General features: G+C 46.2%; 1 protein-coding gene across 1 annotated transcript in view; it reads left to right on the top strand.

Annotated features, from left to right (window-relative positions):
- The window catches only part of LOC135541639 (pleckstrin homology domain-containing family A member 6-like), a 243,192-nt gene that overhangs the window by 174,056 nt on the left and 55,422 nt on the right, over positions 1 to 13,714 (top strand). The window contains 4 exon segments of the mRNA XM_064967954.1: positions 3,024 to 3,173; positions 3,998 to 4,093; positions 6,497 to 6,608; positions 8,758 to 8,897. Of these exon segments, the coding sequence (XP_064824026.1) occupies positions 3,024 to 3,173; positions 3,998 to 4,093; positions 6,497 to 6,608; positions 8,758 to 8,897 (498 nt within the window).

The raw sequence follows: 13,714 nt of genomic DNA, 5'->3' as shown, positions 1-13,714 counted from the left end.
TTTTCAACTAGTGTTGGGTCACCAGATGTTAAAACAGGTATCGCTGCAGCAGACTTCCAAGCATTGGGGAAGAACCCATATTTGATGGACAGATTAACTACATGTGCAATAGGGGCAATCAGAGAATATTCTCATCAGGAACACAGTGCCTAGACCAAATACATATTTTGTTCTAGAGCTCCCGAAGAAGCTAATAATACTGTGCACTGCTGATGCTGAGATTTCAGGAATTCTGAATATTGTTTTATTATTATCTATGGGAGTGAGAACTGCAGTCTTGGTTGAAAATCTCTGAGCCAGTCCCCTGACAGAGTCAACCAAAAAAAGTGTTAAAGGTGGTGGGATATGAAATCGGAGTCTTGAATTAGAATCCCATGAACCTTTCACTCAGGATGTTTTTCTGACTTTTCATGTCCTCTCCCTGTTAGTTTGTTGAGATTTTCCCAAATCACTTTAACATTTCCTCTTGCTTCATTGATCACTCTAAGAAAGAACTCTGCTTTGGAAAATATTCCTTTTCACCTTATTTTCAGTGCTGTAAATATACATCTGTCATCATTCTGACCAGACTTCAGTGTTTTTTCAAGGTAAAGATGCTGTTCTCTCATCCGCCTCCAGAGGTCCCCATTGAACCATTGTAGAGAGGTTTTCTGTCTTGGTTTACATAATTTTTTTTATTTAACTTGGCAAGTCAGTTAAGAAAAAAATATTGTTTACAATGACAGCCTACGCCAGTCAAACCTGAGCCAATTGTGCACCGCCTTATGGGCAGCCTGATGTGATGCAGCCTGATGTGATGCAGCCTGATGTGATGCAGCCTGATGTGATGCAGCCTGATGTGATGCAGCCTGATGTGATGCAGACTGATATGATGCAGACTGATGTGATGCAGCCTGATGTGATGCAGCCTGATGTGATGCAGCCTGATGTGATGCAGCCCGATATGATGCAGCCCGATGTGATGCAGCCTGATGTGATGCAGCCTGATGTGATGCAGCCTGATGTGATGCAGCCTGATGTGATGCAGCCTGATGTGATGCAGGGACTGCAGTGACGCCTCTTGCACTGAGATGCATTCAACACCATAGTACCCTCCAAGCTCGTCATCAAGCTCGAGACCCCCGCCCTGTGCAACTGGTTACTGGACTTCCTGACGGGCCGCCCCCAGGTGGTGAGGGTAGGTAACAACATCTCCTCCCCGCTGATCCTCAACACTGGGGCCCCACAAGGGTGCGTTCTGAGCCCTCTCCTGTACTCCCTGTTCACCCACGACTGCGTGGCCACGCACGCCTCCAACTCAATCATCAAGTTTGCGGACGACACAACAGTGGTAGGCTTGATTACCAACAACGACGAGACGGCCTACAGGGAGGAGGTGAGGGCCCTCGGAGTGTGGTGTCAGGAAAATAACCTCACACTCAACGTCAACAAAACTAAGGAGATGATTGTGGACTTCAGGAAACAGCAGAGGGAACACCCCCTATCCACATCGATGGAACAGTAGTGGAGAGAGTAGCAAGTTTTAAGTTCCTCGGCATACACATCACAGACAAACTGAATTGGTCCACTCACACAGACAGCATCGTGAAGAAGGCGCAGCAGCGCCTCTTCAACCTCAGGAGGCTGAAGAAATTCGGCTTGTCACCAAAAGCACTCACAAACTTCTACAGATGCACAATCGAGAGCATCCTGGCGGGCTGTATCACCGCCTGGTACGGCAACTGCTCCGCCCTCAACCGTAAGGCTCTCCAGAGTGTAGTGAGGTCTGCACAACGCATCACCGGGGGCAAACTACCTGCCCTCCAGGACACCTACACCACCCGATGTTACAGGAAGGCCATAAAGATCATCAAGGACATCAACCACCCGAGCCACTGCCTGTTCACCCCGCTATCATCCAGAAGGCGAGGTCAGTACAGGTGCTTCAAAGCTGGGACCGAGAGACTGAAAAACAGCTTCTATCTCAAGGCCATCAGACTGTTAAACAGCCACCACTAACATTGAGTGGCTGCTGCCAACACACTGACACTGACTCAACTCCAGCCACTTCAATAATGGGAATTGATGGGAAATGATGTAAATATATCACTAGCCACTTTAAACAATGCTACCTTATATAATGTTACTTACCCTACATTATTCATCTCATATGCATACGTATATACTGTACTCTATATCATCGACTGCATCCTTAGGTAATACATGTATCACTAGCCACTTTAACTATGCCACTTTGTTTACATACTCATCTCATATGTATATACTGTACTCGATACCATCTACTGTATCTTGCCTATGCTGCTCTGTACCATCACTCATTCATATATCCTTATGTACATATTCTTTATCCCCTTACACTGTGTATAAGACAGTAGTTTAGGAATTGTTAGTTAGATTACTTGTTGGTTATTACTGCATTGTCGGAACTAGAAGCACAAGCATTTCGCTACACTCGCATTAACATCTGCTAACCATGTGTATGTGACAAATAAAATTTGATTTGATTTGATTGATTTGATGCAGTGCCTTAGACCACTGCGCCACTCGGGAGCCAATTTGGGTCTTCAATGCTTAACAGATCAGACCAGACACCCAGATTATGTCCAACGACAATAAAAACAAATTCTTATTTTCAATGACAGCCAAGAAACAGTGGGTTAACTGCCTTGTTCAGGGGCAGAACAACAGATGTTTACCTTGTCAGCTCAGGGATTCAGTCTTGCAACCTTTCAGTTACTAGTCCAATGCTCTAACCACTAGGCAACCCTGCCACTCCAATTTACAATGTGACGTTTTAAATAAGGCATGTGGGGTGTCCTATGGCTTCTCTTATTAAATGTAGGTCGTAAATGTCTATCTGTTATGTCATATCGATCCAGAATAATGCTATAAAATGCAAATCTGCTAAAGAAAGTAAACATAAAAGTGTGCTCTGGGGTGGAGTTTACTCTTGGAAAATATATAAGATCAGCTTCCCGGCCAACCCATGGTCTGACATGTCCGGTGTTACCTGCTGTTCCCAGGACAGCCTAGAGGGTGCGCTGGTGGCCACACACCAGGAGATGGAGCTGTACCTGGGTCAGCTGCTGGCTGCAGACAAATTACAGCTGAAGAAGGAGACACTGCAGAACCAGCTCATCAACATCAGAGGAGAACTCTCCCAGGCATCCAGTGTAAGAAAGACACATAGCCAGGGATAAATCATGATAATCCATTGCGATCCATTAGATATCATGCGTATGAAAAACTGTGCCTATTACCACACCCACCACCCAAGCCTCTTTTTCATTCAGGAAAAACACTGACAGTGTTCATAGTTCCAGGGTCGTAGTGTGTGCTCCAGGGTCGTAGTGTTTGTTCCAGGATCTGAGTGTGTGTTCCAGGCTCTGAGTGTGTGTTCCAGGATCTGAGTGTGTGTTCTAGGATCTGAGTGTGTGTTCCAGGCTCTGAGTGTGTGTTCCAGGATCTGAGTGTGTGTTCCAGGATCTGAGTGTGTGTTCCAGGGTCATAGTGTGTGTTCCAGGCTCTGAGTGTGTGTTCCAGGCTCTGAGTGTGTGTTCCAGGATCTGAGTGTGTGTTCCAGGCTCTGAGTGTGTGTTCCAGGGTCGTAGTGTGTGTTTCAGGATCTGAGTGTGTGTTCCAGGATCTGAGTGTGTGTTCCAGGATCTGAGTGTGTGTTCCAGGCTCTGAGTGTGTGTTCCAGGATCTGAGTGTGTGTTCCAGGATCTGAGTGTGTGTTCCAGGCTCTGAGTGTGTGTTCCAGGATCTGAGTGTGTGTTCCATACTCTGAGTGTGTGTTCCAGGCTCTGAGTGTGTGTTCCAGGCTCTGAGTGTATGTTCCAGGATCTGAGTGTGTGTTCCAGGATCTGAGTGTGTGTTCCAGGCTCTGAGTGTGTGTTCCAGGCTCTGAGTGTGTGTTCCAGGCTCTGAGTGTGTGTTCCAGGATCTCAGTGTGTGTTCCAGGATCTGAGTGTGTGTTCTCTCCCCTGCTGTCCAGGTTCTGACCACCAGTCGGATGGAGTTTGAAGCTTTGGAGGACAAGGTCAATGCTATCCATGGAGACCTGTGGGAACAGCTCAACACAGGCGGGCAGGTACACTGGCCACTTAATCCATGACCCACCTAAAGCTTCTGATGTTTTATTGTAGCGTACAAAGTTACCAAAACCTGTGTTTCTAACCAGTCGCCAGTCGAACACTGAATATGAAGCTTTGAAAGGAAATTACTAGAATGGAACTCTAATCTCTAATCTCACCTGCTCATGAACACACCTGTGTGGTTCCATTTTAAAGTTTCTATTGCTGTTTGTTGGCTAATTTCCAGTCACTTACCACAGTGTTATCCTAGTTTGCTAATAGGTGAGTCCAACCTTTCCTCCTAATCAGTCATTTAAACAGAATATGAATCACTCATCAACAATAAATTACCACAAACATTCATTTTCATCATGTCCTATTTATCATCATACTTCTGATGATATCATCTAGAATGTATAAAGTACAGGAGTGGCCAAAGGTTTTGAGAATGACACAAGTATTAATTTTCACAACATTTGCTGCTTCAGTGTCTTTAGATATTTGTGTCAGGTGTTACTATGGAAAACTGAAGTATAATTACAAGCATTTCATATGTGTCAAAGGCTTTTATTGACAATTACATGAAGTTGATGCAAAGAGTCAATATTTGCCGTGTTGAACCTACTTTTTCAAGACTTCTGCAATCCGCCCTGGCATGCTGTCAATTAACTTCTGGGCCACATCCTGACTGATAGCAGGATGCTTGGAGTTTGTCAGAATTTGCTGGGTTTTGTTTGTCCACCCGCCTCTTGAGGATTGAACTCAAGTTCTCAATGGGATTAAGGTCTGGGGAGTTTCCTTGGCCATGGACCCAAAATATCAATGTTTTGTTCCCCGAGCCACTTAGTTATTACTTTTGCCTTATGGCAAGGTGCTCCATCATGCTGGAAAAGGCATTGTTCGTCAACAAACTGTTCCTGGATGGTTGGGAGAAGTTCCTCTCGGAGGATGTGTTGGTACCATTCTTTATTCATGGCTGTGTTCTTAGGCAAAATTGTGAGTGAGCCCACTCCCTTGGCTGAGAAGAAACCCCACACATGGTCTCAGGATGCTTTACAGTTGGCATGACACAGGACTGATGGTAGCGCTCACCTTGTATTCACTGGACAAGCTTTTTTCCGGATGCACCAAACAATCGGAAAGGGGACTCATCAGAGAAAATGACTTTACCCCAGTCCTCAGCAGTCCAATCCCTGTACCTTTTGCAGTCTGTCCCTGATGTTTTTCCTGGAGAGAAGTGGCTTCTTTGCTGCCCTTCTTGACACCAGGCCATCCTCCAAAAGTCTTTGCCTCACTGTGCGTGCAGATGCACTCACACCTGCCTGCTGCCATTCCTGAGCAAGCTCTGTGCTGGTGGTGCCTTGATCCCGCAGCTGAATCAACTTACAGAGACGGTCCTTCTTCACAACAATTGAACCGCTCTCCTTGAAGTTCTTGATGATCCGATAAATGGTTGATTTAGGTGCAATCTTACTGGCAGCAATATCCTTGCCTGTGAAGCCCTTTTTGTGCAAAGCAATGATGACGGCACGTGTTTCCTTGCAGGTAACCATGGCTCACAGAGGAAGAACAATGATTCCAAGCACCACCCTCCTTTTGAAGCTTCCAGTCTGTTATTCGAACTCAATCAGCATGACAGAGTGATCTCCAGCAGTGTCCTCGTCAAAACTCGAGAGAATCACTGATATGATGTCAGCTGGTCCTTTTGTGGCAGGGCTGAAATGCAGTGGAAATGTTTTTGGGGGATTCTGTTAATTTGCATGGCAAAGAGCGACTTTGCAATTCATCTGATCACTCTTCATAACATTCTGGAGTATATGCAAATTGCCATTATACAAACTGAGGCAGGAAACGTTGTGAAAATGTATATTTGTGTCCTTCTCAAAGCTTTTGGCCACGACTGTACAGTCAACCTGCCCCATTAAACACCTGCCTGCCCCCCTCTCCATGGAGTTTCACCTGGCTCATAGTGGTGAACTGTTAAGTGAATGTCCATAAGAGTGCAGTGTCTGTGATCAACTCAATAAAACTGGGTGGTTTTCATTAGGAATGAAACAGAAGCAAACGGGCCAAAATGTGAAGGGGGGTTCTAAACTTGTCCAATAAACAAAAAAAGATGTTTAGGTTTTCCTTTGTGAAATTGTTGCTACATTTTGTTATAGTATGACCCTGTTGTTTTCTTAGACAACAAGGCTACCTGGTGTCACTCTCTCACACTACCTCTGGTCTTATAGCTGCCTAACTGCTGCATCACTCCCTGACTTGTTGTTATTGTAGTCTTCTATTAGAAAACAAGTTATTAACATTATTACATCTATTCAGTATTATACTTCAAATGTTCTTCTCTCCTCTATCCTTCTACAATCACCTTTACTTCCCTCATCTTCTCTACATACTCCACCCCTCCTCTCCTCCATCAGAGTGAGATGATCCACAGACACATTCAGAAGGAGTTCTGGAGAGTTCAGGATGTGTTGGAGGGACTCCACAAGAGCAACCTTTCCAGAGGCACAGACACAGCCAAACACCGGGGTATGCATGCACCTCACAGTAACATAACCTACAGTATAGTCGTACATGCAGTGCTTTTGGAAAGTATTCAGACCCCTTGACGTTTTCAACATTATGTTACGTTACAGCCTTATTCTAAAATGTATTAATATGTTTATTTTCCTCATCAATCTAAACACAATACCCCGTAATGGCAAAGCAAAAACAGTTTTTTTATGTTATTTTAGCAAATCTAAAAAATAAAAAAAAACTTTAAAGTACCATTTACGTAATTATTCAGGCTCTTTACTTAGTACTTTGTTGAAGTTCCTTTGGCAGCGATTACAGCCTTGAGCCTTCTTGGGTATGACACTACAAGCTTGGTACACCTGTATTTGTGGAGTTTCTCCCATTCTTTTCTGCAGATCCTCTCAGGCTCTGTCAGGTTGGATGGGGAGCATCGCTGCACAGCTATTTTCAGGTCTCTCCAGAGATCAAATCAAATCAAATGTATTTATATAGCCCTTCGTACATCAGCTGATATCTCAAAGGGCTGTACAGAAACCCAGCCTAAAACCCCAAACATTAAGCAATGCAGGTGTTGAAGCACGTTGGCTAGGAAAAACTCCATAGAAAGGCCAAAACCTAGGAAGAAACCTAGAGAGGAACCAGGCTATGAGGGGTGGCCAACCCAGACAGGAAGATCAAGATATTAGATTGGGTTCAAATCCGGGCTCTGGCTGGGCCACTCAAGGACATTCAGAGACTTGTCCCAAAGGAAGCCACTCCTGTGTTGTTTTGGCTGTGTGCTTAGGGTCGTTATACTGTTGGAGCAGATTTTCATCAAGGATCTCTCTGTACTTTGCTCCGTTCATCTTTCACTCAATCCTGACTATTCTCCCTGCATCTGAATAACATCCCCACAGCATGATGCTGCCACCACCAGGTTTCCTCCAGACTTGACGCTTGGCATTCAGGCCAAAGAGTTCAATCTTGGTTTCATCGGACCAGAGAATCTTGTTTCTCGTGGTCTGTGAGTCCTTTAGGTGCCTTTTGGCAAACTCCAAGCAGGCTGTCATTTGCCTTTTACTGAGGAGGGGCTTCGGCCCGGCCATTCTACCATAAAGGCCTGATTGGTAGAGTGCTGCAGAGATGGTTGTTCTTCTGGAAAGTTCTTCTATCTCCACAGAGGATATCTGGAGCTCTGTCAGAGTGAACATCGGGTTCTTGGTCACCTCCCTGACCAAGGCCCTTTTCCCCGATTGCTCATTTTAGCCGGGGCGGCCAGCTCTACGGAGGGTCTTGGTGGTTCCAAACTTCTTCCATTTAAGAATGATGGAGGCCACTGTGTTCTTGGGGACCTTCAATGCTGCAGACATTTTTTGGTGCACTTCCTCAGATCTGTGCCTTGACACAATCTTGTCTCGGAGCACTACGGGCAATTCCTTCGACCTCATGGTTTGTTTTTGCTCTGACATGCACTGTCAACTGTGGGACCTTATATAGACAGGTGTGTGCCTTTCCAGATCATGTCCAATCAATTGAATATATCACAAGTGGACTCCAATCAAGTTGTAGAAACATCTTAATTAAGGATGATCAATGGAAACAGGATGCACCTGAGCTCAATTTTTCGAGTCTTATAGCATAGGGTCTGAATAGTTATGTAAATAATTTATTTATGTTTTTTATTTTTAATACATTTGCAAAAGTTTCTAAAAAACAGTTTTCGCTTGGTCATTATCGGGTGTTGTGTGTAAATTGATGAGGAAACATTTTTACTTAATCCATTTTAGAATAAGGCTGTAACCTAACAAAATGTGGAAAAAGTCAAAGGATCTGAATACTTTCTGAATGCTCTGTACAGTAATTTCCACATCCACAATGTTTTTTTCTATCTGTCTGAACTGTAGCTGAATCTCTAGCTGAAGTAGATGATAAATGAACCAATAGGAGTATATCGATGAAGAGTGTTCTGCATGCATTTCTAACTCCCTCCCTCTCCTCTTTCTCTTTGTCTCTCTGTCTCTCTATCTCTCTGTCTCTCTGTCTATCTATCTCTCTCTCTCTGTCTCTCTATCTCTCTGTCTCTCTGTCTATCTCTCTGTCTCTCTGTCTATCTATCGCTCTGTCTCTCTATCACTCTGTCTCTCTATCTCTCTGTCTCTCTGTCTCTCTGTCTCTTTGGCAGTGGCCAGTGGAGCATCAGGTTCTTTTAGCACCAATAGTCCTGACAGTCCCATGAGCTCAGTAAGCCTCACCAGTCCACTCAGTCCCTTCTCCCCAGTGCCCTGTTCGCAGGCCTCCTCCTCCAAACAACTGGGTCCGGAGGTAAGCACCGCCTCCTCTTACTATTCACGCACCCACCTGGGTCCCCACCCAGGTCCTCCAACTAACACCCACCTGAGTCCTCAACGTAACACCCAACCATGTTTTTATCTGAATGCCCAACTAAATCTAACACTCAACCAGGTCCTGATCCAAATAGACCAGTCTCTGAACCAAACACCCACCTGGATCTTGACCCAAACACCAAAAACCCTCTTACACACTCCTTACCTTGTAGCCATCCCAGGCCCCTCAGTCCTGAAACACAGTGCCAGGTCCTGTACTTAGGCACCCAGTCCCATCCTGAACTTAAATCCCTACTTAACACCCAAACAAGTCCTGAGCCAAGTAGGCACACTGGTCTTGAACCAAATATCCACTGGGTCCTGAGCCAAACTCCCACCCTAGCACTTGCCAAGTCAACCAGCTTGCCCCTGTAGAGAGTACAGACACCAAGCAACTTGCACAACCACACACCTCCCAAGCCAAACAACATGACCTTAGAAACACAGTGGACACCTAACCAAATCAAATGTATTTATATAGCCCTTCGTACATCAGCTGATATCTCAAAGTGCTGTACAGAAACCCAGCCTAAAACCCCAAACAGCAAGCAATGCAGGTGTTGAAGCACGTTGGGTCATAAAACTCCCTAGAAAGGCCAAAACCTAGGAAGAAACCTTGAGAGGAACCAGGCTATGAGGGGTGGCCAGTCCTCTTCTAGCTGTGCCGGGTGGAGATTATAACAGAACATTGCCAAGATGTTCAAATGTTCATAAATGTCTAGCATGGTCAAATAATAATAATCACAGTGGTTGCCGAGGGTGCAGCAAGTCAGCACCACAGGAGTAAATGTCAGTTGGCTTTTCATAGCCGATCATTCAGAGTATCTCTACCACTCCCGCTGCCTCTAGAGAGTTGAAAACAGCAGGTCTGGGACAGGTAGCACGTCCGGTGAACAGTTCAGGATTTCATAGCCGCAGGCAGAACAGTTGAAACTGGAGCAGCAGCACGGCCAGGTGGACTGGGGACAGCAAGGAGTCATCATGCCAGGTAGTCCTGAGGCATGGTCCTAGGGCTCAGGTCCTCCGAGAGAGAGAAAGAAAGAGAGAATTAGAGAGAGCATACTTAAATTCACACAGGACACCAGATAAGACAGGAGAAGTACTCCAGATATAACAAACTGACCCTAGCTCCCTGACACATAAACTACTGCAGTATACAGTAAATACTGGAGGCTGAGACAGGAGGGGTCAGGAGACACTGTGGCCCCATCCGATGATACCCCCGGACAGGGCCAAACAGGAATAATATTACCCCACCCACTTTGCCAAAGCACAGCCCCCACACCACTAGAGGGATATCTTCAACCACCAACTTACCATCCTGAGACAAGGCCGAGTATAGCCCACAAAGATCTCCGCCATGGCACAACCCAAGGGGGGGCGTCAACCCAGACAGGAAGATCGCGTGAGTGACTCAACCCGCTCAAGTGACGAACCCCTCCTAGGGACGGCATGAAATAACCAAACACAGACACAACACCAACATCAACCGCCAGCACCAGCCAAGCCATCCAGGCAGTGCTTAGTGACAGTGCACAGCCAGACAGCCACCAAGCCAGCTCTGGAGTTCCACTCCCCCATGAAGCCAGCCAGAGCTCCACCCACTCACTCACCCACCCACCCTGCCAAACTGACCAATCAACAAGCTCCTACAGGCAGTAACCCACCAACACACCCAGCTAGCCACTGAGCTTGCCTTTCAGCCGAAACCGCAAGTCATTGGCTACAGGAAAGATCTTCTCCCAGAACCACTTTCCTACCAAGCTAGCTACCCCGACTTTCTCAGTTACCCACCTCAAGCGCACCCACCTGACATTCCCTGAGACTCAGTACTCATTTTCCTGCCAAAACTCCTGTCTTGATAGCCAGCTAGCCTATAGCCATAGCTCAGAGCTCCGTACACACTCCATCTCACCTTGCCCCGTGTCCAGGGCCCTCAGTCCTGAAACACAGTACCTTGTCCTCTGCTTAGCCACTCAGTCCCGAGAACGATCCCCTTCTTGTGCCCACCCACTCACCTTCCCCAAAAACCAGCTTGATCTTCTTGATGGTGCTTTCCTTACATACCAGACCCCGGTAAAACCACACACCCTGGTACCACCACACACCCCGGTACCATCACACACCCCGGTAAAACCACACACCCCGGTACCACATTACACCACGGTACCACCACACACCACGGTACCACCACACACCACGGTACCACCACACACCCCGGTACCACCACACACCACGGTACCACAACACACCACGGTACCACCACACACCCCGGTACCACCACACACCCCGGTTCCATCACACACCACGCTACCACCACACACCCCAGTACCACCACACACCACGGTACCACCACACACCACGGTACCACCACACACCACGGTACCACCACACACCCCGGTACCACCACACACCCCGATTCCATCACACACCCCGATTCCATCACACACCCCGGTACCACCACACACCACGGTACCACCACACACCCCGGTACCACCACACACCCCGGTACCACCACACACCCCGGTACCACCACATCACCACGGTACCACCACACACCCCGGTTCCATCACACACCCCGGTACCACCATACAGCCCGGTACCACCACACACCCCGGTACCACCACACACCCCGGTACCACCACACACCCCGGTTCCATCACACACCCCGGTACCACCACACACCACGGTACCACCACACACCCCGGTACCAGCACACACCCTGGTACCACCACACACCATGGTACCACCACACACCCCGGTACCACCACACACCCCGGTAAAACCACACACCCCGGTAAAACCACACACTCCGGTACCACCACACACCCCGGTACCACCACACACCACGGTACCAGCACACACCCCGGTACCACCACACACCCCGGTACCACCACACACCCCGGTACCACCACACACCACGGTACCATCACACACCACGGTACCACCACACACCACACACCACGGTACCACCATACACCACGGTACCACCAAACACCCCGGTATCACCACACACCACGGTACCACCATACACTCCGGTACCACCACACACCATGGTACCACCACACACCCCGGTACCACCACACACCCCGGTACCACCACACACCCCGGTACCACCACACACCACGGTACCACCATACACTCCGGTACCACCACACACCACGGTACCACCATACACTCCGGTACCACCACACACCACGGTACCACCACACACTCCGGTTCCATCACACACCCCGGTACCACAGCCATCCAAACATCAGGCCTTGGGCTAGACTCAGTGTACTTGCATACCCATCTCTTGACCTGGTGGACTGTCCTGTAATATTTAAGATGTTTAAGGTGGGTTGCAGCAGTTGTAACCCACACCAGACAGACTTGATACAACAGTTCTAATGTGATGTTATACTTACTGTATTATGATGATGCAGCTTATAGTACTTTGTTTTGCTAATAGTAAGAAGCAAAGCTAGATGTTTGAAGCAGAATGTGTTATGCTTTCTGAGGCAAAGCATATAGCTGAGGGTGACTAATGGTCCTAGTCAGTAAGTGGTTAATCAAGTTCTGTATCCAGTAGGATCAGGGAATCCTCACTGACATTATCAGAGAGTTCTCAGCCTGCATAACATGTCGTTAAATAATTATGTATAGTGTCATGTCAACATCAATAAGCTCTTTCTCTACCAGAAATTATGAGGTCAAAAAAGTTATGTGTAGCACTGTCTCCCTTATGGAATCAGATAAGAAACCAGACAGACCTGTTACTGTAAATTATTTATAGAAACCTCATTGGGAGGTGGAGCAGAAATGTGACAAATGTTCTCCTTTTCCTTCATGCCATCTCTCAATATGTGGAACATGGTACTTAGTGGTGGGTCATTCCATGTCATTTAAGCCATCTCACCCACCAGGTTGTTAGATTGGTTATTTTCATCATGAGCAAAGGAAATTGGTTTTCTACACAAAGTTGCAAAGAAAATGTTGTGATCCATAACCCCAAGAGGGATAAAAGGGGGACTTTCCTCTATAGTGCTTAATCAATCAATTAATTAATTGATATCAAGGAATACAATAGGCCAAGAAATCAAGTAAACTGGTTATCCCAGGTCCATAACAGTTAATTGATTAAAAGAGAGGGATGTACACTGAATAAAAATATAAACGCAAAATGCAACAATTTCAAAGATTTTACTGAGTTACAGTTCATATAAGGAAATCAGTCAATTGAAATAAATTCATTGGGCCCTTAACTATGGATTTCACATGACTGTGAATTCAGATATGTGTCTGTTGGCCACAGATACCTTAAAAGAAAAGATAGGTGTGTGGATCAGAAAACCAGTCAATATCTGCTGTGACCACCATTTGCCTCATGCAGTGCGACACAGGCAGTTTAATAAAAATATATATTTATTAGGATCCCCATTAGCCGACGTCAATGGTGACACCAAGTCTTACTGGTGTCCAACATATAATTAAAAAGACATTACAGACAAAATTCTTTACAATGTACATACATTTAAAAAACATTAACAGGTAGTGTGTGTGCATCTATCAGTTCCACATACAGTGGGGCAAAAAAGTATTTAGTCAGTTCTCCCACTTAAAAAGATGAGAGAGGCCTGTAATTTTCATCATAGGTACACTTCAACTATGACAGACAAAATGAGAAAAAAATCCAGTAAATCACATTGTAGGATTTTTAATGAATTTATTTGCAAATTATGGTGGAAAATAAGTATTTGGTCAATAACAAAA

The sequence above is a fragment of the Oncorhynchus masou genome, chromosome 6 (genome assembly GCF_036934945.1).
Source record: "Oncorhynchus masou masou isolate Uvic2021 chromosome 6, UVic_Omas_1.1, whole genome shotgun sequence".
In the NCBI taxonomy this organism is placed as follows: domain Eukaryota; kingdom Metazoa; phylum Chordata; class Actinopteri; order Salmoniformes; family Salmonidae; genus Oncorhynchus; species Oncorhynchus masou.
This window is presented reverse-complemented; position numbering and strand designations above follow the sequence as displayed.